The sequence below is a fragment of the Colletotrichum jinshuiense genome, chromosome 1, assembly GCF_051148585.1.
Source record: "Colletotrichum jinshuiense chromosome 1, complete sequence".
NCBI classification, from domain to species: Eukaryota; Fungi; Ascomycota; class Sordariomycetes; order Glomerellales; family Glomerellaceae; genus Colletotrichum; species Colletotrichum jinshuiense.
This window is the reverse complement of record NC_139302.1, coordinates 3,290,547-3,316,522: the sequence shown is the minus strand read 5'-3', so window position 1 is coordinate 3,316,522 and position 25,976 is coordinate 3,290,547. Positions and strand designations below refer to the sequence as shown.

Here is a 25,976-nt window from a genome sequence, read left to right as displayed (position 1 = left end):
CTCGGGTGCTGGCCCTTCATGTTCGTAAAGGTCAGGGAGGGGGGATGTATATTCTGTCAGGGGAGATTCGGGGTTGGGCAATACAGGGTCGGGTGTGCGGATAGAGGATGTCTCTGTCGTGCTTCGGGAGTCATTCTCCGACAGTGGAGTTCCACCATCCATGGTGGGCAGAGGTCCTTGGGTATGCTGAGGATCGTTCATTGAGGAATAATAAAGTTCATAGTCAAATGCAAACTCGAACAGCTCCTCCTCGCTTAAAAGCCGCCTCTGGCCGCTTCCAGAGCCCCGCTGGGTGGGCTGACAAGCCTCTGGGTTGGTTGGGTGTCTTGCATAGTGATGCTGGTCCAAGAAGGTGTAGATTTCCTTTTCGATTCCCATCTCGGCCATGTAAGTCGCCTGGGGTGGACAGGGGTGAGGAACTTTAAGCGCGGATGTCCAGTGCTTGGTCAATGATTGTGGGTATTTCACGCTTGTTTTGTGAATTGGGTATGTAGGATCAAAATTGAAGAGGGGTTGGGGAATATCGTCCAAACCAAGTTATACATAGATATCCCATGCTGAGGCTCTTCGAGATGCTTCAACTCGACGAAGTCCAAGGTCAGTTTTCGGTGACAACCGGGTATTCTATTGGTCAATGGTAAGCTGCGCCCCATAATATCATGCCAATCAAAGCCCCTTGGTTGACCGAAAATTGAATTGATGTATTGCTTCGCCAGGTTGATGGTCATCTTGCGCCGTTACATAAGCTGACGACGAGATCCGGTTGCTATAAGAGGTGTGTGTCCTGTCAGTACCGACAAGAGTTCCATTTCCGCGTCCACGTGGCCGAGGGACTCGGTTCCTTTCCTCTTGACATGGCCAGATCAATGTGGAGCTTTACAGACGGTTCAAATCGGGACCGACCGAAGCAAACGCTGTCATTGTCTCGGGCTTGTTTTTATTTTGGTTCTCAATATTGCGCTGCAACGGGTGCAACGGGCAATGTCTTGGAGTTTCTTTGTGTCTCCACGCGCAGAAGATTCTACACCTGTGTCACAGCCTTCGATAATCTCTGCCCCCTGTCCGAGTCCACAGCAGCGGCTGGAGGACGCATGTCGAAAGACCATTTCGGATGACCTTGGGTTCCCAAGGTATTCGTCGTTGTATGATGCAAATGTAGTCGCCGAATTGATGGCAGCGCTTCATCCGTGCCCGGACAATGGGCAAGGCGGGTCCATCAGACCATACGTTTTGTTGAGAACGACGACCCGAGGTTCGCGAAGCTTGTATCAAGCTTCTTTAGCAACGAGATCTTAAGACTCGGCGAAGTAATTTTGCCATGCTTAAGATGGTATTTCACGACGTTGGAGGTGAGCAATATGCTATCCCGTGGAGACCAGAAGAGATGGGATTGTTGTGGTCGGTAGGATTCTTTTTGTTGGCGGCAGGGTCCCCTGGACGTTCGGTGGCGGGGCACAATTGGTCGGGAAGGGCGGGGTTGAGCTTGCCAGCGTCCAGCACCTTAATGCATGGTGTGTGTTCCCATGTGGGCAAAGTCCCTGGAAAGGGACGTGCTCGCCCTGCACGATGGCCCCACTCTGTCAAACCCATCACACGTCACTTCCCCAACGCTTCTCGGGTCGCGCCATGTCTTCAGCGGCCTTTTGCATCAGCAGTCGCAGTTCGGTTTCCCTCTCTAATAATGAGAAACAGCTGAAGCTATAGTCAACATGGCGTCCAGTCTCCTCTCTTACGTCCCTATCGTCAATCGGTTTGTCTCAGACAACGAGAAAGCGCAAGCCATCAGCATCCCCGCCGTCAAAGTACACGATGTCGAGACGGACCCCGAGAGGCGAGCCAGGTCCCTCAAGCACCTGCTGAGAGCCAACCACGTCAATCACTCCATCCTCTACCACAACCTCCAGTACCATAACCATGCGGCGCACATTCTTTCATCGGCGTACATACTCGGCGCAAATGATCGCCAGCTCCAAACCATCTATGAAGTCTCAGCGAAAGAGCTCGAGCCGTGGACGCAATCCCCTGCCGAGGTGTCCGAGGACGACTGGAGAGATCTGCTGGGCGACAAGAGGTACCAGAGGGCATATGTCGATTTCTTTGAAGACTTGCTGTCTTGGAATTCATACGATTGGAAGAAGGTTGTCGACAAGATCATGTTTGAAGGCACAGAACCCTTGATCCATGGGCTCGTTAGTGGCCGTATGTACTGCCTCGCGGAACTACTCAGTATACCTGCTAACCTGTTTCGCAGTTGGCCACCCCCTCATTCATCTTGCATACGCGTACGAAACGAGCTCCAAGGAGATTGCCATCGAAGCACTAGCCTTGGCCGCCACGCAGTACGACTTCTTGCACAAGTATCTCGACGAGAAGGCCTACACAAAACCCTCGCGCTTCAGCTCGAAATCGACATTCGAACTGATAAACAAGCTGTCAGAGGACAAGCGACTTGATGGGTTGTTCAAGGAACCGTCCGCGGACAACATGAACGTCTTGTTCGAAAAGCATGAAAGCATTGTCTTGGAATACTGGAATGCGTGGACAATCACCGATCCGGTAAAGCAGTTTGAGGAGTCTCAGGAGCTTGCTGTCGCGCTCCTTGTCGCAACAGTACCTCGAGGCACTCACGCGTACAACTTCTTCACCGTGCACCTCCTGACGACAAGCCACGCGGTCCGAATCCTCCTCCCGTTCATTCCTACCAAGTTCCACATCAGCCTGGTGAGGGAATGGTGGTTGCTGGTCCTTGCTGTGTACATATCTCTGTTGAGGCCAAAGATTGACCCTGACAATGTCGAAACGGACCTGAAGGCTCGACACTGGGGCCATGTCGAGTACGAGGCCCTGAATTCCCAATGGGCTACTGATGCCCACTACGTCAAAGGTTGGTCTACCACCCCTGCTGTCTGCAGACGTATTTGCTAATCGAACCAGCGATTCGCGCCATGAGAGAAGCTGCCAGGACATGGGGCGACGTCCATGAGCGGTATCTGGCGTCTGCCTTGACCTTCGTTGACAACTTCCGTGGCTGGACTTTCTGAGTTCTTCGTTGGGGTCATTGGGTAACTGGTCAGCATGCAATAGCATGCGCTGGGTCTGTCGATTTCGCAATGCGCCATTTTGACGAGCCGGACGAATTAGCAGCAGTGGGTAATTTCACTCAAGTGCATGTACAACAGGGCCATATATGGCCGCGAAAATGATTCTGAACGTGTAATGAACTGGAAGGCAAAATAATTCATTTGCAGTTAGCCAAGTGTTAGTGACTGTGAGGTGTTGCAACGAGAGGTCAAAGTCTCCAATTACTTCAGATAGATGAGCAATGGGGAACATAGAGTACTATCAATGAGGCATGCCGCGGATAATTCGCATTGGGATTGTTTACAGCCACGAGGTCGAACTGGCAGTTATTTAGTAACTAGCAAAACAACCCCGGTTGCTTCACCCAGCTCTTCTTTGCACCTCGAATCTAGGGGTGCCAGTACTCGAGCTAAGGCGGCCTGGAACTGTCGCTAGGTAAACCATAACCGTACCCTCTTAGAGGTAGCATAGGTGGAATCAAGGTCGTCAGGTACCAACGACACCGGATGGTTTAGCGACCGGTTGTTAGTGTCCACTCACTGTAAGGTGCCCGCCAAAGTGGGGGTGCAGATTGGCGAGGCTCCAAATGACGAGGATACAGCTAGCTGCTGCCTTAGCCGCCCGCGGCAGGTGTGTATGATCATTCCCTCTCTCAAATAATTGCCAGCGTCCACCATCCCCAACGTAATCAGGAGAAGAAGAGGGAAAAAATCGCACTGGTCTGCAACTTCGCAGAGAACGTGCGCTCATGTTGAGCCGGTCAACTACCTTCCTGTCCAATGGCACCGCCTGCCAAACGCAGAAGGCGCAATGTCGTCGAGTCTGACGATGAAGACGACGACCGTCCGAGGACGAATACGCTGACGAACTTCCTCCTCTCGTCGCCTTCGAAGTCCGACAGCCGAGGTGCGACCGCCTCTCCAAGCCCTACGAAACCGAGATCTCGCGCCGCCGAAAGAGATCGAACCGCTGCGGCTCCGGCCATCTTCCAGTCTCGCAATGGACAATCGAACAAGGGCACCAAGAGTCCAAGCACGAGCCCCGAAAAATCGAAGGGAAAAGGGCAGAAGCGCGTCAAGATAGAAGACAAGGGAAGGAATGGCGATCTCATGTCATTGTTTTCCAAGCAGGCACAAAAGGCCACCACCAAGCCAACCGCTCCTTCGAGAACAATACCACTGGACGACATAATCAGCGACCCAATTTCCGAGGAAGATGACGTCGCAGAACAGAAAGCGAGCACGTCGAGTATCGTCGGACAAAATGCACGAAAGAGGTTCCGAGACAACACACCGATTTCCTCGTCAACAACTTTGGGTTCGAGCCAGAAGTTCCTCAAACCCTCGCGTCCGACCAAGCCGACAACTCTCGACGATGATCTGCGGCCGTGGTCGGAGCGGTTTGCGCCCATCAACTTGGACGAACTGGCAGTGCACAAGAGGAAAGTCTCGGATGTGAGGACATGGCTGGAAGATGTCATTGCTGGGCGGATGCGCCAACGACTGCTCCTCCTCAAAGGCGCCGCAGGCTCGGGAAAGACGGCCACCATGAGACTTCTGGCCAAGGACATGGGGTACGAGCTTTTGGAGTGGAGAAATCCAACCGGTGCCCTCGGCGCACACCTTGGGTACCAATCGGCCTCGGCGCAGTTCCAGGAGTTCCTGGGCAGAGGTGGGAAGTTTGGTCAGCTGGATACGGACCTGGCAACAGAGACGCCACGTCCCGCCGGCGACAAGCCGGACTCCTCTTCGGGGAAGATCATCCTTGTGGAGGAGTTCCCCAACACATTTTCAAGGTCCTCGACGGCCCTGACGTCGTTCAGGAATGCCATATTGGGCTACTTGGCGGCGAATACGCCTTCCCTCACAGCCTTGGGACGGCGGCCTGCCAGCGAACCCATCACTCCGGTCGTTCTGGTCATCTCGGAAACGCTGCTGACCACAACATCGGCATCAGCAGACAGCTTCACCGCACACCGGCTGCTTGGGCCCGAGATCTTGCGGCATCCTGGCACGCGGGTCATCGAGTTCAACGCAATTGCCCCTACCCTTCTCGCGAAAGCTCTAGAACTGGTCGTGCTGAAAGAGGCACGCAAGTCTGGCAGGAAGCGAACACCGGGGCCCCAGGTGCTGAAACGACTGGGCGAAATAGGAGATATTCGCAGTGCAATATCGTCCTTGGAGTTCATGTGCTTGAAAGGCGACCAGGACGCGGATTGGGGGGCCAAGGTCGCCTTGTCCAAGCAGTCGAAGGGCGCCAAAGCTGGCATATCCCTCACCAAGGGGGAGGAGGAGACCCTAGAGCTGATATCTCAGCGCGAAGCAAGCCTTGGCATATTCCATGCCGTCGGGAAAGTGGTTTATAACAAGAGAGAGGAGCTGCCTTCAACGTCCAATCGAGCTGAGCGGTTGCCCAGCTACATTGCGCATCATTCCCGGCCGAAGCGATCGGAAGTATCGGTTGACACATTGATGGACGAAACCGGCACGGATACACAGACGTTCATCTCGGCTCTTCACGAAAACTACATGTTCTCTTGCGAGACCGTTCCGCCATTTGACGCGTCAACGCCCCTGGATTATGTCAACGGGTGTATAGAATACCTCTCCGAGAGCGACTTGATCCTTCCGTCCAGGGACATCTTCTTTGGCGGCAGGGGCGGATCTGCCGGCTTCGGGCAAGACTCGGGAAGTCATGTTCTCCGGCAGGATGAGATCGCCTTCCAGGTCGCCGTCCGCGGAATGCTCTTCTCTCTGCCATCGCCCGTCAAGCGCAAGGCGTCTACAGGCGCAAAGGGCGCAGACGCTTTCAAAATGTTCTATCCAACCAGTATCAAGCTATGGCGGGCGAAGGAGGAGTTTGAGGCCCTTGTCGACGTCTGGTCCACCAAGCTCATGAAAGGAGAGGAGAGTGCGCCGCGCAAAAGCCTCATCGAAAGCGCCAGTGCGTTCCGTCGGCCCAAGCAAACGGACATGGGCAGCTGGATGGCGAACCACCAAACCAAGCCCAAGATGAACAGCGAAGCCGCAAAGCCCGATGCCGGCTCCACGCCGTTGCTCTCCTTGGGCAGCGCAGCCCGCAGGGAGATGCTGCTCGAACGCTTGCCGTACATGGCGGCCATCGTCCGTGGACGCAAGTCTACGCTGCACTCCTTCAAGCTCAAGGACATTGAGAAGGTTGTCTCGTTCCAGGGCATCGGTCCGCCGACGGCTGATGATGGGGAGGACGAAGACGCGTTAGAAGACAACGTCATGACGGGCGATGCCTGGGCAACGGACAAGCCGTCGGAGGAATCGTCGCCGCGGAAGAAGAGTTCGTCTATTCGACACAGGGGCGACGGATCAGTGGGTGGTCTGCAGGTGCAGAATCTGGTGATAAGTGACGATGATATCGAGGACGATTAAGGGCATTGTCCGGCTGGGAAGGACATGGTTGTACAAAAACCCGGAGGCTTGGTAGCGCACCGGTTCTGGCGCTGGGTCTTTGCCGGCGTGGAGTCTGGCGGAAAACAGAATGCGTTTGATGTCGCCTAATATGAGTCTAGAGGAACTGGACGTGCTAAGTAGGCGGTCTTTTGTTGTTGATTAATACACCCCGGTCAAAGACGATGGCGCCCGGGCTGCTTCGATATGCCCCTTGTGACCTGGACGTCTAGAGGCATTGTTGAGCAAGCCTCATAATAATACTTGCCCACTCAGCATCTCTCGTAGCATATAAGTGCCATGCTGATACTCGGAGAGCAGAAACGACCGGTCTCGAGGACAACCACGATAATCACTGTCGCGGTGACGAACGGGATAGCTTGAACCCGCGTAACGGCACGGAAGAAATCCCAATGAAATCGTCAAGTAGATAAACAAGAAGGGGTTGTTCACTTGTCTATTGGTCGGGAGGCGGAAGTCGAGGATGACCCTCCCACCCCATGGCTAGCGGGTTTCCATGTCCCCTCTCCACCAACCGAGAGATTATCTATACGCGACTGAGAATAAAGATTTTGAATCAAGAGCTCCTTTTCTCTCGGCCTGGCCGGAGGGACCTATGATGGGTGCTGGCGCCGGTGTCTCCCAGCCGTCGGAAGAAGGCCAGGCTTACTGCTAATCCCGCAGGCCCCATGTGCAGCAGAGCACCTGGTTCCGGGCCGTATTTGTCGAGCTGATACTCCCAACTTCGCGGCGTACTTGAGCAATGTCCGAACTCAGCACGCACCTTCTCGTCGCACTCGGGGCCTTGGGTTGTCCCCCCGCCTCTTCGGCGCTCGCTGCACGCGCAGCCAGAGACATCCAAGCGGAGGACGTGACATCGCAATCACGCCAACCAACAACTACAGCAACAGCAGCCACCGAGTTTGGTAGCCCTCTACTCCTACGAGTCCATGTACTCGACGTCTAACACTTACGTAACAGCCAGGGGCATGTAGCTCATACCGACGAGATGGGTACATAACATGGCCCCCTGGGTTGGATGTGTACTTTCTTATGCCGTCCGTTGGCAAATAGGAAAAGGCGCGAGCTCCGTTGCCTCGTAGACCCGGGCCCTTGCGGGCATCAGCAGCGTCTTCTCTGGGTGGACTCCCGGCAAACCACTCAAGACAACCCGGGTCCAATAAAAGATGACCTGGCTGTGGGTGGCTCCCCGCTATACTCCTGAGGCTGGATGTCTGGAGACGTAAAGCCATCGATCCAGGCAGTGTAGACTCCGCCGGCTCGCCTGAAAGTCGTGGTAAGGTTGTAGGCGGCATATTTCAAGCCAGGTTTCCCGCCATTTTAAGGGACTGGTTCATCGTGATGCGCATAAGATTAAAACAGAACATGTTTGGCAGCGCGAGGGGACCATGTTAGACACGGAAAGTGCTGCTATGCAGCAGTGTCGTGGCGATGCCGCGGTAGGCCATCCAGACCACCGGGGTCGAGGAATACCAGAATCGATGCCGCCTCCTGCCCTTGACTCTAAAGGCCCAAGTCGGAATGCCAACGAGAACAACAACAGGAACAAGAGGCTGGCTGTGATTTGAACCCGGCCCTCGCAGCGAGAGGTGTTATAACGCAGAGTTCCAACAGGTGATTGCTTCCCAGTCCCCCGGGTGCATATTGGAATTGACAATAAAGCATTGCCGATGCACGGGTACCCGCCAGATCACCATCGACTCTCCCCCGGCAGACTACAATCCCTCGCACGAACACCCACGGGGGGGAGGATGAGGGCATCGGGTAATGGACGGCGAGTGAGACAGAGCCCATCGCCGGTGTACACGGCAGGAATTCGAGGAAAAGATTCGTCCAGGTCGTCATTCCTGCCTTCCCGAGACCAGCCAGGTTGCTCAAGCAGAAAAAACCAAAAGTCAGGAACCGACGGCGGAGTCAACTCCGTCCCTCTCAATGACGAATGATATGTGTCACCCAGCTCAAACGAAAACCCCCCCTTTGATCACGCCAAAACCAAATGCGGGTCTTGTACGACATTACACAAGGCCGTCCTCCTCTCCACCCCCCTCGGTGTGACACGCGGCGAGCACCTCCCCAAGCCTGGGGATGTCTCACCAACCCCCCGGTCTGGTCTCTTCTGGTGTCCTCCCCGGGAGAGGCATAAAAAAAAAAAAGGGAGACCAAAGACATTGCCTCCATAGATAAGAAGCGACCTCTCCTCATCCCCCCCAAAGCCGGAATGCCATCAAGGACAACGAGGCCCAGTGTTTGGCTGTGGTTGAACCCGGCCCATGCAGCGAGAGGTTTTTATGACGCAGAATTCCAACAAGTGATTACCTCGAAAGTCTCAAATCTAGATATACATCAAATTTGCCGCTACCCCAAGGGCCAGATCACGATGAACCACCCCCGATGATAGACACTCCAATCCCTTACGCCCATGAGGCTCGTCGGTTAACGGAAAGGCGGACGAGACAAAGTCCATGCCAGCCAGTGTATGGGAAAATAAGAGACTCGCCATCCACGTCGTCAATCTTGAGCTCCCCCCCGACGCCAGGCTGCTCAAGCAGAAAATTAAAATCACCGGATTCCACTCCAGCCGTCCCTGTCAATGACGAACGAGCATGTCACTCTACTCCCTTTGAACACTCAAGCACCACCACACACACGCAAAGGGCATGCCTTGTACAACATTACACAAGGCCATCCCCCGGTGTGACACGCGGCAAACACCTCTCCAAGCCTGGGGGATGTCTCACCAGAAAAACACCCCCAACCCGACTCCTCCTGGTGCGTCCTCCGGGGAGAAGCTCCGGAAAGGGAGGCTAAAGACATTGCCTCAGTAGATGAGAATCATCACCCCCCGCGCGCCAAAGGGAATGTGTCTTCAGCCAGCGGGGGAATGCCACAAAAAAAAAAAGATCCAAAACACAGACCTTACCTTACCTGCAGCGCCCCCAGCCGGGTGAGAAGGGAGGCCCGGCGTAGTCGGCTCCCTGGCCAAAGCTTCCAGCCGCATCTCCCCGAACCTCGCATCATTGGTCTGACTCCCTCCTCCTCCACACGTTCCCCCTCCCCCCCCTCTCTCAGCCCCCAATCTCCTCGAGGCTTACAGCGGCAGTGCGCAAGTAAGACGAATCAGAAACATGTTCCCCAGAGCCAAGGAGCCAAGGAAAGGTACCGCTTAGAGCAAGCGACAACTCACACGCTTCACGCACTTATACACACCCTCACACCCTCACCACGTCAGATGGTCGAGACTCCCTATGGCAAAACATTTTAACCCTTTCACTATTTTAGAAATTGGCTCGGCTCTTTCCAGCCGAGCAATGTTGGCATTTTCCCCCAGGAATTCACCAAGACACACCTTTCCCCCTTCCTCCGCCTGACCTTCTCGGTCTCCGTGGCGCTCTCCCCTAGGTCGCTCGCCCCCCACGCCTGGACCGTGAGCCCTTTTCTTTTTTTGGTTTCGTGATCATTCTCTTCCAAGCTCCTCCCCGTCGATGCTCGATCTCGCCCCCATTCCCTTTCCCACACCCCCTCTCTTTGCGTCAGCGCACATATGTCGGGGTCCGTGTATCCCGCCGTTGCTCGGGTTGTCGCACCTCACATCGCGATCCCCAACTTTTCCGATAGGAGGGGGGCCATGTACGAGATGTGACGTACATACAGGCACACCCCCCTTCCCTCCCTTCTCCCCTTTACCTAACCCGCTTCCCAATTACCCATCCATTTACGGATACTATGTACAACGTAAGTGTGTACGTACCCGAAACCAAGTTACATCAAAACCGGGCATTTTAAACCCACCAAAACAAGGCGGGAAAAAATGGAATAGAACCCACCAGCAAACCAGCAAAAGACCGGCAAAAACAGGTCACGAAATGTCCTCCTCCCCGCCCGCCCCCCCTTTTTTACCCCAGAGATCGCCGCTGCAAGCTGTACGTATGATGTACCGATACGTGCCATGTACGTGTAGGCAAGTAGATATAAAAAAAGAAACAAGAAAAAAAGGGCACGTACATGGGAATTTCCCCAGAAAAAAGTGAAAGCCCGGGCTTTTTTCCCCCCCCCATTCCCAAATCTCGAAATGATCTGCCGCCGTCGACTGCCAAACTTTGTCATCTCCACCAAACCCCCCCCCCCAAAGAACCAATTTTTATAGGATAAAAAAAAGCCATTGAAAAGCCCCAACTGCGCACCATGTCTTTACACAATGGATGGACCCTATTATCACGAACAGCGCCCCCTCCCCCGTCCGACCCACGAACCCTCGGTTCGGGGGGTTCATGTCCTCATCGTGCATCTCTGACCCCTTCCAATCCATTTAACCCCTAAAACCCCTCTCCCCGGTCCCCGCCAAGCAGCCCGCCCGCCCTCTGAACTACGTCAACAGAACATCGGGTGCAACCCGTAAACCTAAACTCGTGCCCTCGCCCACACCCGCCAGCACATATCCCGCATATTCACATACTCTTTTACTTCTTGTTCAAAGACAGGACAAAATTATCACGTCGGTATTGTGCGGTCCAAGTGGGCCCCGCAAACCCTTCTTTTCCTTCCGCCCCCCCGCGGTACGGATCGGCGCCCAAGTCACAACAGCAAAAGAGTAACATTACTCTCTTTCCCTTTTCGGCCTGTCTGATACCAGGATCGATCTCATGACAGCACCTGGTGTTGGCGCCTCCCAGTCCGAGGTAAATGAAATAAAAACACAAGACAAATCTAGATGAAGGAAAAAAAAGAAAGGAAAAAAAAAGGACAAGAAAAAAAGGGACAAGAAAAAAAAAAAAAAAAGAGAAATGAAGAAGTGGTCCACGAGGAAAAGAAGCAAAAAAAGGAACAAAACCTCCCCCAACCCACCCCTCAAGAGGAGAGGGGGGGAAGTATGTCATTGGAAAAGAAAACAAAAAGGACTACAAACTTTTTTGTGTGCATATCCCACACACCCGCAGGACCCTTGCGGACCCTGAAAATCTGTTACTCGATGCGGGCAGCAGCAGCAAAAGCATCATCATCGGTCGTTGTCGTCGTCGTTTTCACGACTGCCCCCCCATCGTCAGCGCGCAGAGAGAATCCGTTGATCAGCCCTCCCTACCTCCCTCCCCCCCTCCGCCCCGTCCCGCGCGATCGACGCCACCAACATCACCACCACCACCACCACCAACCACCACTTGTAATACCGGTACTGTCGTCAGCATGAGCCATAAGCCATAAGCACCCTGACAGATTCCCGCCCCCTCCCGACCTTGAGATCCAACGTAAGCACCGCCTTCCCCCCTCCCTCCTCCTCCAGTGTATGCACGTAAAACACACACGCACACATACATACACACACACGTAAATAGAGAAAGCGAGAAATAAACAGAAACAAAAAAAAAAAGGGTCGAGCCGCAAGATTTGGTGGTATTATGTGGAGGATCTCCCGCAAGGATCAAAGGGAGCCTCAATATCAGCCGCATTCCACCGTACGCACACCTACTCTCTCTCTCTCTACCCCCCACCCACTCACCCCCCAAAATAAATATGTATTTTAAAAAACCCTCCGATGACAAGGGATGGGGGAGGGCAAAAAATGCCACACCGAGCCTACCAAGACAAACTTTTCGTCCTGCATTGGAAAGGGGAAGGGGGGGAAAGGGAATGTTCCAGACCAAGGCCGCTGCCCCCCAAAGGAAAACCTCCTAATGCTCAAGGGGGAAGAAGGGGGGGCAGACGCCCTCTACTATACCGTATGCCTTCTGCCCTCCCCGTTCTTGCGGATACTGGCACTTCACACACACTGCCCATCGCATTTTTAACCTTCAAGGCGGTCAAAGGCACAGAGGCGATCCCTTGCCCGCGGTGCGAAAAGCAACCGGCTGAGACATTGGCGCAACACCGCACTAACCATGAGGTCAACAGCCGGAGTCGGGCCCACACACATCTCGCGACACGGGGGTTCAGATATCGAATGTAGATAAAATTCTTGTCATGATTGGCATTTTGCCAACGGCGAGTTCATTTACTCGAGCCTTTTCTGCCTTTCTATATACTACGGCCTGCATCTCATCCGTTCCCCTTGGTGACGCGTGGGGGTGCCCGTGTTTCAACGACGCCATCCCTTGATCCCCAGACTTTCCAATAAGCCACTTCTGCCAAGGGCGCTGATCATCTCCTGACATCTAGTCTCCGCCGGCACATCCAGCCCGGTACGGGCAAGACACGCGATGCGGAGAAGCCACCAAATGTTCGCGCCCGCCAGTGCCAAATCTCCTGGAATCATGCCTTTTGCTCCTCTGGAACAGACACCCTTTGGAGACTGCACCGCACACCCCCCACCATGATGAGACCCAGCCGGCTCTTGTTGTGGAACAAATCATTTTCTTTTGTTGTCCGTCCTCTTCCCAATGCGCCGTTGCTGATCGCCCCCCTGTTACCTGGACCCAATTCGCGTGCCAGGCCATGTTGTCAATGACCAGCAAAATGTTACCCAAAATCCCTCAAAATGATTGTTACAAGCGTATTCCCGTGCATCGTCATTAGACCCCCACGCAACATTCCAGTTGCCACGATGATGAGGGCAATGCCCAGCCCGTTCCCATGTTCGCTTACCGAAGCGCCGGTGTCCTACCATGTACCGTTCCATGTTGAATCCCGCGACCAGAAGTGTGCGCCGTTGATCCGTTGCGTGCAAATGCCCTCGATGTGCGTCGTGATTAGGCCAGCACCCTCGATGGCCCCTTGGCCATGAGCTTGATTATATCCCGGCAGCGACGACTGAGGCGCCAGACAATGAATGTCATCTCGTCCTCCATATCGTACACCCACTGCCCAACTGGTCATGGCCGTCGTACCGAAAAAAGAAAGAAAGTTCGCCATCGGTTGTTGATAATGAGAATCCGAGACCAATCCTTCACCGACCGCTTCACTTCCTCCATCCCACGTTCCAAATAACATGGGCAATATCCCGGGCTGTATTAACTGTATCAATGACCCGGCCGATGATGCCTTCGTTGGAAGATGATTCCCCCTCTTCATATGGCATAAACATACCTGACGAAGTCCGACGCATGCCTGCTGGTTCGGCGTTCAGACTGTTGGTGGACGATGAGCGTTGTAAACCCGTCGATTTGTCGTCGGTTTTGGTGGGCGACTGCCAGCCCATCGATACTGCCTCCTCCTCTTCATCGTCCTCGTCGTCGAAGAAGAACTTGCCCGAGTTTTTTGACGGTCGCAGGGTTTCTTGGGATGACGAGGGAGACATGGTGGGGCTTCGGTAGACACCGGTGCTGTGCTTCATCGCTGTTTCTTGCGGCTCGGGTGTGTCTTCACGGTACTTCAGGGTGGTGGATGGCAGCATGGCAATCGTCTTGCCCTCCGAGGCCGCAGCCGCCTTTGCCGACTTCTTCCTTAGAAGAGGCATCTTCTTCTTCGTTTTTGACCGCTTCATCATGATGGCGCCTTCGTCCGAGTCACTGTTCTCGTAACGTTCGGATTCGGCGTCGTCCTCATCGTCGTCACCCTTGATGTCGACCGCAATGCACTGCGACACCTGCTCGTTGAAGTGGATGTGCTTCTTCTCGCTGCTGGGTGAGATGATGCCGGAGGATGTGCTGGAGGGGCACAGGTTGGAGCTTTCTCGGCTCAACCTCCTGGACGAGAAGGGGAATGTGACATAGTCCGTTGTCGCTCGCTCCAGGGTAGGCCGGGAAAGGTGCCGACGTCCGTCCTTTTCCTGAGCCTGAACCGCCGCGGCGGCCTGCTTCAGCAGGGAAGACGCGGACAAGGACCTCTGCAACATGACTTCCGACATGCTCCTCTTCTTCAGGATGGGCTTCTTGTTGACAAATGAGTTGTTCTTGGTGAGTCTGGCGCTGTTCGGGTCGGTAGTGATGGGGTTCAGTGTGTTCTGGCCAGTCTGCAGGGGCCCGTAGAGCCAGGTGACATCACAGTCCTTCAGCCTGGCATGAGTTAGCGAGACATCGCCTCAATGCAACGGAGGTACCAACCAGTTGAGGGTCTCGGGCGAGACCGTCTTCAGCTTGTTCTTCGACTTCATCCAGGTCCTCCATGATGCATTCTCCAAGCGGGCCGCGTTGCTGTACTCGGATCTGCGGGACACTATAAACTTCCAAGATGACCAGATGTCCTCCTCTCTCCAGTTGTGCGACAAGTAGTCAACATGGCGCGAGGGTTGTGCTCGGACTGCGGTGTCATCATCAGCGTGCTCCACATCGAGGACGAACTCGGGCGTGTTGGGCCTGGAGGTGTCCCCTTCAGTGTCGTTGTCGGTAGGCGAGACGGTGTACGAGTCGCCGGTCCTTGGGCTCGTTGGGGGCTCCAAGTCTTCTACTTGGTCGAAATAGCCAGACTCCCCGTAATGGGGGATCACAAAGTGGTCGTTGGCGTGCACGGCGAGGTCTAATGTGTCGTCGCAGTCAGAAGCAATGGAGACGTTGCTGGCCGGTGTTGATGAGCAAGACAAGTCGGTAGACTCGGCGTGGGCCGCCCTAGGGGAGGATGGGGCAGATGATGGCGCGGAGTCGGGGTACACTTTGGAGTCGGCGAAGGCGTCATTCATCTGGCTGGCGGAGGCGGATGAGTGGAAGTTGGACTGTTTGGTGACAAACTTGGGTTGCGAATGTGAGCGTCGCATATTGGAAGAGGAGAAGTAGGTGTTCTCCTCGGATGATAAAACGACAGCCATTGTGAGCGTGCTTGGGCGAATGGAGGAACCTTAGTCCCTAATCGCCGTGACTCCGGTGCAGAAGCAATCAGGTTCGATCATAAGTATCCAACCGAGCGCTGTATTTATTCGTCGTGTTGTTGTGGTGGTTGTTGTTGTAGGTAGATGAGAAAAGCAGCAAGCAGCAGTGGCAGCAGGTGGTAGATCGTGGACCAAGGAGTCGGGATCGGGGCGACAGCTAGGAAGGGCGGAGAGGGTGCTGTTTTGGTCGGGAGGATGACGGACCCTATTTCTTATTCGTTCTACACCAGGCCGTTGGTCGTACCGTGCAGGTTTTTGGTGGCTCAGGACCTAGCGCGGTGGCGTCCCAAGAAACAAAGGCGGTGACTGGAGCGATTCGCGGGGGATTCGCCGGTGGAAAAGGCGGAGTAGGTAGGTGGTCAATCAGGTATGGCGAAACGAAAAAGCAGAAGAACGAACTGGCTGGCGCTGGCGGGCTGGCGAAAAGGCGGGAGAGTCAGTGACGAAGGTGGAAGACGGGCGATGGCAGAAACATATATCGCAGCATTGGAAACGCAAACGGGTGTCAAAAACTGGCCGGGTCGGAGGCGGCGGAAGGATGCGGGTGCGAGGTGTATATGTTCGAGTCGGACAGGTGGAGAGGGAAGACAAGAAAGAATGCCTGGCGGAGGGGAGGGATAGACGGATGGATGGGTAGAGGTAAATGTAGTGTATTTGACGATAAGTGAGCAGACAGGGTAGGGGAGGAGACAAAGGTAAAAAAAAGTAAAATACCGGGTAGGGAAGGATAGCAAATGGAGTCACAGGAAAGCGGATCGAGAAGCTGGAACGACAACCGGCACGCTCGAGTCCAGAGGCTGATTGCAGGTCTCGTTCTTTGCCCGCCCAGTGGAGTGGGTTAGGAGGAGAGCAGAGAAAGAGTGGGAGACGACAGGGCAAGGGGGGAGGAGGACAGGTACTGGAAGGGGCGTCCACGTTGAGAAGGAGGGGGGGGCAGGATGCAGAAAGGCAGAGGGAGAGAGGAAAAGAGAGAGGGAAGGGGGGGCGTGGGAGATGACGCTCCAGGGTGTGTGGGAGACACAGTTTTTTTATTTTTTATTTTTTTTGCCTTTGCGTCTTATTCTTCGGGAAAGGGCTCGATGGTGCAAGCAAGGGTGATGATGGGCAAGGAGTTGAAGGGGGGAGGGGCCGGGCAGGGGCAGGGCAGGGGGGTCCAAGCTGTGTGGAGAAGAAGCGAGGACTGGACCGGCCTGGGGGGGAGGAGGGGAGCCAGCGAAACTGAGCAAGAGACGATCTGGACTCGGCTTGGGATTGGACCAAAGTCTGAGCCGGATTGGAGACCGGAGAGAGAGACCTGGAGAGAGAGACTGAGATGTCCTGGGGATGTGGATGGGGTCTGGGACGTGGACGTGGGCTGGGGAGGGGAGAAGAGACCGGGGCACTACCACCAGCAGCACAGCAGCAAGTAAATGTGCCGTGCAGATGCGATGCGAAAAAAGTACTTTGCCATGGTCCAGGACGCCACCTGGTACTTGGTGTACAAGGTAGTTCCTTACGTACGGACGGACGGGGTGTGTCTGGACGGTACGTACTCTGGTAGCGGCGCCGTACAGTGCCGAGGTGGGAGTGCAACCCAGTGTGGTGCAGGTATCTGTGGGTGGCTACATGGTAGACGGATGTACGTCCAGTACACAGTAGAGGGAAGGATGGGTTGGATGGAAACACAGAATACACATGGAGTAAAAGAAGGTATCGCGCAGAGAGCTTGAGTGAAGGGGAAGCAAGACGGGGAAGGGATGGGGGTGTGTGCAGGTTGGAGCGACGCAATGCTGCGCTGCGCTGCGCAAGCGTTTATCAGACATGCAAGCCAATGCACGCACCTGGATGCAAGTGTGGCAGCTTGCAGCCAGACCGACAACTGGGGGGCATCGTCGGGGGAGGAGAGAAATCCAAGGTGTAGAGCGCAGCGAATAACAAGCACACCGGTACCTACCTCGATGGTTATTTGTCCGACTGTGTCCACCGACGCGATAACAATGGAGGGGGTCATGGTCAACAAGGTGGGCTCGGGGAGGAACCATAATATATATCTGGGTGTGTCTCTTGCTGGTCCGGCATCAGGCATGCAGAGAGGGGGCATGGGAGAAACACACACACACGCACAACGGCGATGGCGGCGAATGCGGCGGAGAGCGGGTGGTTGAGCGATTGGATGGCATTGTCCGGAAGAGCAAACGGGGAGACGAAGGAATTCGCAACGAGTCCAGGCGAGGTGAGGAGATGCGGAGGCGGGATGATGCGTCTTTCGCCAGGTTCAAGGGACGTCCGTCTCAGAGCATGAGCGCACCTCAGCTTCGCTTCTCTGGTATACAAGGGAGGTCAAGCACGGACTGATGCCGTGCAGCGAGTGGCCAACTTGCAGTGGCGGCGAACAGGATAAACAAGAGCCAGACAGGACGATCTGGGGCAAGGTACAGCAGCAGCAGCATCTCATTGTAGGAATTGGGCCAAGGAAACCTAGCCCAGGCAAAGGGAAAGGGGAAAGGGAAAGACGATGAACACAGACCAACACTAGTGACTGCCCAAGACATCAAGTACGTGCGTGCTCGAGACTCGGGTGCAAGAGTCTTGAAGCCTGGGAATATGGACCAATGCCAGTGCAGAACAGAGCAGGGACGGTACACCGAGACGGAGCCGAGAATGGGCGCTGGTTGTCCGGGACCAGAAAAAACGACCGTGTGCGGGACGCTTGTCCCACCTTTGTAGCCAAACCGGGAGGAACAGCAAATTGAGTGTATGCGGAGAGGCAGTCCTGGGGGAGTAGGCATTGCAATCCCCAGAATGCCATGGCACATTAGACGAAAGGAGAGCAGCCTGGCTCAATGCCAGTGCAGTGCCAATGGCAACACCCAAGTCCATGCAGATACAAAGGTGCCAACATGGACATCTGTTGACCGAAGGTGACGAGATGATGATACATGCCAGAGCCAAGGATAGGATGTACCTGAGGCCCGGTGGAGGAATGATGTCCGGAGGGGCGAGGCCCCGGGTGATCTCCAGGTTTTTTGATCTCTGATCTTTCGCCGTATCCAGGCCGCAGGTGTGCTGTGCCTGGCACGAAGACGTCAACATGGGGGGACGTTTGTCGGTCCTGTCGAACCGCGCCGGGTCCCATCGAGTCTCACAATGAGGTATGGTGCGTGCTTTGGGCATACAAAATCGATTTGCCGGTGTGGCAAACGTAACCGCGCATGCCAACGTCTTTTCTTTCTGTTACGATATGGTTTGATGCCGATTAGGTATTATCAAAAGTGAAATGTATTTAGAGTCTACCAGCCTTCAGCGTAGTAGGAAATGGGCATGGTGCCACAAAAAGATAAAAAAATAAAAATAAAAGGCGCTTCGAGTCTGATGGCGCGTGAGTGACCCGGGCCAAGCGGTGATCCTCGGCTGGCCGTCTTAATGTCTGAGGGTTCAGGCAGGGCCAACCCCCAGTCCCAATTCAGTTCAGCCCAGGGCTAGCCAAGCAAGAGAGCGAAGAAAAAAAAGGCCCTGTTGCCCGTTTTTCGGTACGCTCGAAATTGGCAGGGCGACAAGACGGTCTCCAAGGGACAGGGGGCTGTCGGCAAGATCCTAGCAAGGAGGCAGGATGGAGTCGGAAAAAAATATTTTCAGAAAAAAAATCTTTTTCTTTTTCCTTTTCTTCTTCGCCCCGGTCAACTTCCACGTTGTTGTGCCCACTCCAAACGTGATGTCCATCCCCCCCCCCAAAAGTCGAGACTTTTTAGTTGGCGGGGCCAATTCTCTGGTGTCTTTCTTGTCTCTCCCTTGGGCTCTCTCGTGTCCGTGGGTCCGTGTGTCCGTGGTATTTTCCCGAGCTTCAGGCGGTTTAACTGCTCGGCGTGGTGCCGCTCAGGCCGAAAGACTGACTTGACTGCCCGGCCCAAGGCGGGGGTCCAATTCAAATATGGGATATATGCGAGTACGACGACCGATGCTGTGGTCAGGGGAAATGATCACAGGATCGGAAGCTGATATCGAGTTGACGCGGTGGAATGGTACAAAAGGACCAAGGGTCTCTGATGCGCTAGTATCAGAGATAGTACGTGCTTGTGGTGCTCTCTGCCCCTTCGCGCACTTGGGCGCAGGGTCTAGTCCTCGTTTCTCCTGCTCGGGTATGCAAGTCGGGGGTTTCTCTTGCTGATCCCACAAAAAAAAGGACGGTTCGGATAGCTGAGGTTCCATGTACGTCGCTGGATTGTCGGCCGGGGATCGTCAGTCGCGTTGTTGGCAGCAAAACCACCCAGCATGCGTATGAAGCGGCCGACATGCGGTTAGTTGGAGGTTTGTTTCTGATTCGAGGTGCCTCCCATTCCTGCTGCCGTGACCGTGGCCGGGAGCCGCCGATCCATAATTGCCAGCCGTCGACGCCTGGTAGGGCATTGAGCGAGACAGGGGCGTGTGTTGGAAAGAGTCAACTGCCCAATCGACCCACAATTCCGCCGTGCTTGTGTGGGGCACATCCACGAGTGCCCCACAGGTTGGCTTACGCCTGACCGGAACCTTTCCCCGGGTTGATGGACTTGTCACTCGGCGCTGCAATTAGCGTGCCATGGACTTGGACACTGCGGGGCAGCCAGTACCTTGCTAACAATTACTGCGCAGGTCCCATTCTCAGCTTCTCGAGGCGGAGGCGACGATGGTTACGATCGCTGCCAGCGATGCTCGACGATATTGACTGCAGGCCAATGTCGGCAGGAACGTGTTTGGGTCGCTTCCGCGTCGTTGTGCCTGAGTTGTCCTTCCATCGATCGCATCGCACCGACTTTTCGAGGACGACCCGTGGAACCTCAGGTCTGAGCCTCGCCATTTCCAACACCAACCGCCCAAACCTTCCCCTCGCCTCGGTCAACGTCGCAAAGTTGCCCATGGTGTACAGCCCAGACCAGTCGAGTATCCGCACACTCAATGCGCCTAGTCTACGGTCTTGGCCCCATACCACACAGTATGCCCTCTCCACCGCGACTCCATTGATGGCCTCGTGGCCGCTGGGGGACTCGGGAGTTGGACGGTCTCCGCCTCGTTTACGCCCATGAACTTACGCCATCACCTGGACAGTACCGGTGATGCATTTGCAACGCGCATACCTGTGTAAGGGGTCTGGCGGCGCGTTTCCAAGTCGTGTTGCTCCCGCCGACAGTACCTTGCTAGTCAGGTGCAGTATACCCACTCCCAAAGGCACCTCTCGGTTTATTCGGGCCCTTCAATACCATGCATGCCATGGCACCGAATAAGACAAACAGCAAGCCAGGCGGCATGATGCTGTCTTCTAGTGTTGATTGCTGCGCCATGGCATCATTGTTGTCAGCATCAGATATGCCACACTCACGTCTTGGAACCCGCCCATCTCGATGTTCTATCTCGATCCTCTGGTCCGACTGCTCGTCTGGATGGCCGATCCCGCACACCGCGCTCTTCACCTCGGTCCTAGCTCCAAACCCTGGCAGAGAGGGGAACGCAAGGACCGTTCAGGCGGGAGGTTTTTTTTTTTTTTTTTTTTTTTCCGCAATGCCAAAGACGCCGCGAGAATGGCCTTCCTGACCAGTGCCTTGCTGTGCTGTGCTGTGTCAACTATCTCATCGAACCTACTGATCGCCTGCTCCATCGTTGCCGAGTCCTGACCGCCAATGTGGGCTCCTTGGTTGTCAAAATCGGCCGTCTGTCTGCCATGGTCAATTGCAATAATGTGCTCCGGCTCCCAAGCTACCCTTCCCATTCGTTAGGATAGATCGACACTCTGTTGGGGAACTTGGCGGCACTCGTCCCCTTGGTGGCTGTTAAGGGTCCAAGACACCAATCACTCCAAACCATCTCAACTGGGGAACATCGGAAAAAGAAACTACAATAACAATAAGCGTTGCGGCAACCTCTGCAAACATCAGGCAAACTCTGTCGTCAGAATGGCTGCATGCCTGCGTCGATGTAACCCGGGCACCAATTATCTACCATAAGAAAAAAGGCGGCCAGACCCGACATGTTCCGCCAATGTGCCGGCGGCCATGATTGCCGTGGCGGCGTGCGTTGGTGTCTCCTGCGCACACAACAGTGATGGTGGTGATGTGCTTGATAGTGTCTAGTCCACGCCGTTATCGCGGCTGACTCTCTTTTCCTGCACCCGCCTTCAGTCCCTTGTGCACCAGTGCCCTTCCAGCCTCTTCGAACGCTCGTGGTTACACAAACCCACATGGACCAATCGACGGGATCTTGTGGGAGAGGGGACTGCAACTAGCTGTTAGTTGCACAACATTGAATGCACCACTGCGCTCACTGGTTGTCCTTCGACAGCTACGGGAGACGCCAGGTTCTGGACATTCCATTTGGTGCGAACTGGTCTGGCTGGGGCATGTTTGACGAACCCGATCAATAGCTCGAGGACCCTTCATTTTCCCTCTCCGTCTCTCTCTCTCTCTCCCTCTCTTGCGCGTACTTCGCCCCCTGTCGGGCCTATAATGGAGCTGCTGCAGGCTGCAGCGGCCAGAAGCAAAAGGCGAGATCCCGGCAAGATTGACCCTGGACTGGCTGGGGCTCCAGGTAACACAGGGCGTCGGTTTAACGTGATTCAAGATACGTATCTGTGGCCATGACAAAGGCCAACCACACTCCCGAAAGACACCGATTGATATCGGCCTCGGGATATCATGGCAGGAAACTCCTAGTCTTTCTGCAAGATGGCGTCTTTATCTATCCGCAAACAACATTTCACAGGCCAGGCAAACATGACCTCTGCGGTCTTGATCAAAGTCTGCGCCCATGTAGGCAGCTAGCCTATCTCTGTCTCTCATTACGTTAGTAAAACCCGGGCACACAAGGACGAACACTCTGGGGTATACGCAAAGTTGTGTAGGCCAGTGCCACCGAGGCTTCTGCTCCCAAGCCCGGGATAAGCATGTTATGCACAGAAGGCGTATCTCGACAAGAGGATGCGGGTACGTCGCAAGGGAAGACATGGCAAGGTCATGGCAAGCAATGCCTTGGGCGGAAAGTCCAATAGGAACGGTGCCTGATTTGATTCGACCTCGATCTCGACAAGACCCGAATCACGCCGAGCTAGGCTGAGGTTAGGGTTCCGAGAGATGTCTCATGAAACGCGGGCTATTCTTGTCGTGGCATATCCGTGTGTCACTGTTATGGCCACGGAGGCTGTTGATGAATGCAACCGATGCTTTCAGAGTCTTGAGGCGGCAACGACGGACGAATGGGGACAGAGCCATTCGGACGGCTCTGGCCCCGGATCTCTGACTGGATAAGCTGTACTCCATGGGGAAGTTGGAGTTGACCAGAGTTGACTTGCTTGGCTCTGGAGGTTCCCCATGGGCAGGCGGCAAGTCCCGGTTTCCAGCAGCTCCATCCGGCAACCCGCAAAACACCTTATCCTGGGCGAAGACACGCTCCCCGATCGAATTTGATAATGTTCATCTCTGGACAATGTCGGATCAATCAATCACTTGCTTCACAGTCACTGGCTGTACGCTGGATGCCACGGTGCGACGGGCGCACCCCGAGTCGAAGCTGGAGGGCAACGGCCGGGAAATGTCGGCGCGAATCAGCACCTTTTCTCTAACCAACTCAACCCGCCCAACAGTCAGTCAGTCTTGTCTATTCCGACCTCGTCCCTGTCCAACGAGGTGCTTTGGATACGCCCGCTGCATGCCCAGTGTGGCAAGTCAGTCGGGGAAGCGGCTCCCAACAGGCGCCAGCGGTGCATCTTTCAGAAGGAAAACCATGGATTCGCCTCCCCCGCCCCGCCATTCTGTTTCTCGCAGTGTCTCGCGCAACAGCACGTCCACCATGGATGGCGGGCCTTAGCGGACCACAGATCTGCCTGTCTAGCGGCTGTTTCCCATTGAACGAACTCCCGCTTCTCCATTCTCCCAATCCCAGGCAGGAAACGACACGCCCGTCCCATGAAAGACAGGGACGACGCTGCTGCTTGCTGACTGCGTAATTAATTGCCTGGGTGGAAGGTGCATCGGGTCCTGGACGTCCAGGCAGGACTGTACTATCTCCGTCCAAGCAACCAGTCGGAAAGAATTCAGTTGTCGGAGGGCGAATGCATTGAAACCTGCCATCTGCACCTTTGGTGTACACCACCGCACAATCAGGCCAAGGTATTGCGAATAACTGTAGCATCCAACGCCTGATTGCATGTCAATTACAGTTTGGCTTCTTTGTCTGTCTCTTGTTTACACCCACACCCGACATGCCCCGGCGCTCGCCCTGTCCAGTTCCCCCGTCTTCTCCGGTTTGTCCCTCCGTCATCTGAAGCAACTCCACACTCCTCCTCCAGCCTCTGGGCACCGCCCGTCAGCCAAACACGAACCTTTGAAGCAAAGGCCATTCGCTGGCGTCTGCTCGTCGCGCATCAAACCCACGAGGCGCTTCACCCCCTCCCTCGGCAAACCTACCTACAGGAGAAGCAGCGCAGCAGCAGCAGCAGCTATCTGTACAGGTACCAATACAGCTAGCTGCGCTGCCATGCCTCGCCTGCCTTGTCTCGTCCTTATCCTGCCTTGGCCTTTCCTGCCATGCCACACCCTGTCTGCTCCGCCGCGCGACGGCCACTTTCAAGCTGCCCAATCGATGCCGCATGTTTCAGACCGTGCCGCGCCCATGGCCTTCCCCGGCCTCTGAACGGATGATGCGGCGCTGCAAGTCGACGCGATGAGGGGCAGAGCTCACGGCATTTCGTCCGCATACAGCAACCCGCCCAGCTGTAACACTGTGCTTTTCACGTTTTGGTTCGCCATCCACGAGTCCCTGGCAGCCGAGGCCCAGACGACCTTTGATAGCTCTGCATCTTCCGCGGACATTCCGCCAACAAACTGTTGTGCGACCTTTGCAAAGTGAACCAACTACTCTGCAAAACGGGGCCCGTTCGTCGACTAACCAGCCAGCCCAGTCAATCCCGCATCTCTGGCCGATGACGAATCAACCTGTCCGACATTCAAAACGACGCCATAATCTTGCCCCGTCACCGCATCAGCCCCGCCCGGCCAGTAATAGCGCCATAAGCCGCGGGCTCAGCGACCTTGCTACTGGATGCAAGCCACACCAGCAGCGCCCTGCTTTGATAAAGCTGTAGCTAAAGAGACGGGTAGGAAGCCAGCAAGCTCGGAAGCGTTCCTAGCAACGGACAAAAGCATCCGCCACCATGGGCTTATCTTTGAGCGCGTATGCTGCTTGCCAAGAGTCCGTCTCCAGCTTCATTCACGACACCAAAAGTAGGAACATGGCGATAAAGTTGTCAGGTTCAAGATAAGGACGAAAACAGCGGCTGCGAGATACCAGGGCTACTAGTTTGCTTGCTTTTCCTCTGCTCGTTCTTGGTCAAAACCGGCCTCTGTCGATTTGCTAGCGCCAGTCATCTTTGGTCAATTCAACGGCCACGCTGTACGACCATCGGCCAGCTTTTTTTTTCTTTTCTTTTCGCACAACATGCATCACAGCCATGCCCATCAGCTAGGACTGCTACCCTGTGACTAATCTCTGGTCTCTGAGCACGGAGCGCTTCACTCACAACCTCGCGCAAAAGGCACTCTTTAACGTCCCCAGTTATTCGGACGGCGTCAAACCGGGTCTAGCAGGGGGGGGCTGGGCGCTTACTGCATTCCGTTTGTGTGTTGTTTGGGCGCCGGAAGCCACGCCGACGATCCAATTGCCCCGCCTATCGGTCCGGGCGCGGCAGCCAGTCGGTGGACGCTGAGCGAAATGGGCCCGGATTTCCACCGCCATGCCGCGCCCTGGCAACAAGGTTCACATCGTCGAAACCTTCTCCTTGGTGGGTGGCCGCGGGAATCAGGACCCTGATCGCCGCGTAGACTCGTTCGAGTTCCCCCTCATGTTGTCATGTATGCCTCAACGTAGTTTTGGATTCGAACAACCAAAAGGTCCAAACCTCATCCGAGCCCAAACGGTGCTGGATAGACTTCGACAGGGCATTTACTTGGTCGCAACAGAACAGCTCCGCCCAACCTATTGACACGCTACTGTCACTTGAAGGAAGAGGACATGTCACGCACGGGTTTGTGGCAGAGAGAAGGCCACACGCCTGAACAAGCCTGTATCCGGCAAATACCTCGTCGCTGGTTCGGTTACGAAGTTGATGTTGACGACAACGCCGCCGTACGTCCTGGCCCAGGAACCGGGCGTCATTCCGAGGAGCTGATAGCGATCTCACATGCTGGAAGTCCACTACTCCGGCAGCGTCAAGTTGCTTTCGAATTCCCAAGTCGAAGAATTTCAAGGATGCCGTCCTTGACGCCTGCTGCACTTGTTGTCCCACCGGTGGCCCCCCCCCCAGAAAGGAAGGACACGGCGGCGCATAGACGCTCCGCAGCTTCCGCATTACTGTTCCATCGCTCTCAATGTGCTCGTCGTCTTATCAAGGTGTCATCACCGCACTGGAATCCCTCACGTTGAGCCGGAGTCAACTCCGGTACAACACCGGATGGATATGATGCAAGCAGGCTCGTCGTCGTGTACAGGATTATGTCCGCACATAAGCCTGTCTGAGACAAGTGAGGCTAGAGACTAATGCCGCTCGCTAGGCTTTCTGCACCTCTTTGTCAACCATGCAATTGCTTCTGACCAAAGTGGTTCGCGAGATTGGCCAGGGCTATACACCCCAAAAGATCGCAGGTCCCCTGTATGACCAGTCACATTGAGGCACTTTCGGTACTCTGCAAGTTGACGACCTGCCATTTACCACATAGCACCTGTGACGC

At 55.1% G+C, this 25,976-nt stretch overlaps 3 protein-coding genes across 3 annotated transcripts; 2 read left to right on the top strand and 1 right to left on the bottom strand.

The window, feature by feature from the left end:
- Positions 1 to 1,318: 1,318 nt before the first annotated feature.
- Positions 1,319 to 3,041, top strand: EsH8_I_000826 (questin oxidase family protein; the record flags this gene model as incomplete). The annotated part of the gene is made up of 4 exons (XM_083268239.1): positions 1,319 to 1,349; positions 1,693 to 2,199; positions 2,252 to 2,884; positions 2,935 to 3,041. The coding sequence occupies 4 exons, from the start codon at positions 1,319 to 1,321 to the stop codon at positions 3,039 to 3,041; spliced, it is 1,278 nt and encodes a 425-aa protein (XP_083118677.1).
- Positions 3,042 to 3,860: 819 nt separating this feature from the next.
- EsH8_I_000825 (Rad17 cell cycle checkpoint protein-domain-containing protein) lies at positions 3,861 to 6,485 on the top strand (the record flags this gene model as incomplete). Its single annotated transcript, XM_083268238.1, has 1 exon — positions 3,861 to 6,485. The coding sequence occupies one exon, from the start codon at positions 3,861 to 3,863 to the stop codon at positions 6,483 to 6,485; it is 2,625 nt and encodes an 874-aa protein (XP_083118676.1).
- A 6,627-nt stretch (positions 6,486 to 13,112) lies between these two features.
- Positions 13,113 to 15,192, bottom strand: EsH8_I_000824 (GATA-like domain-containing protein; the record flags this gene model as incomplete). Its single annotated transcript, XM_083268237.1, has 3 exons — positions 13,113 to 13,225; positions 13,539 to 14,446; positions 14,495 to 15,192. The coding sequence occupies 3 exons, from the start codon at positions 15,190 to 15,192 to the stop codon at positions 13,113 to 13,115; spliced, it is 1,719 nt and encodes a 572-aa protein (XP_083118675.1).
- Between the last annotated feature and the right edge of the window lie 10,784 nt (positions 15,193 to 25,976).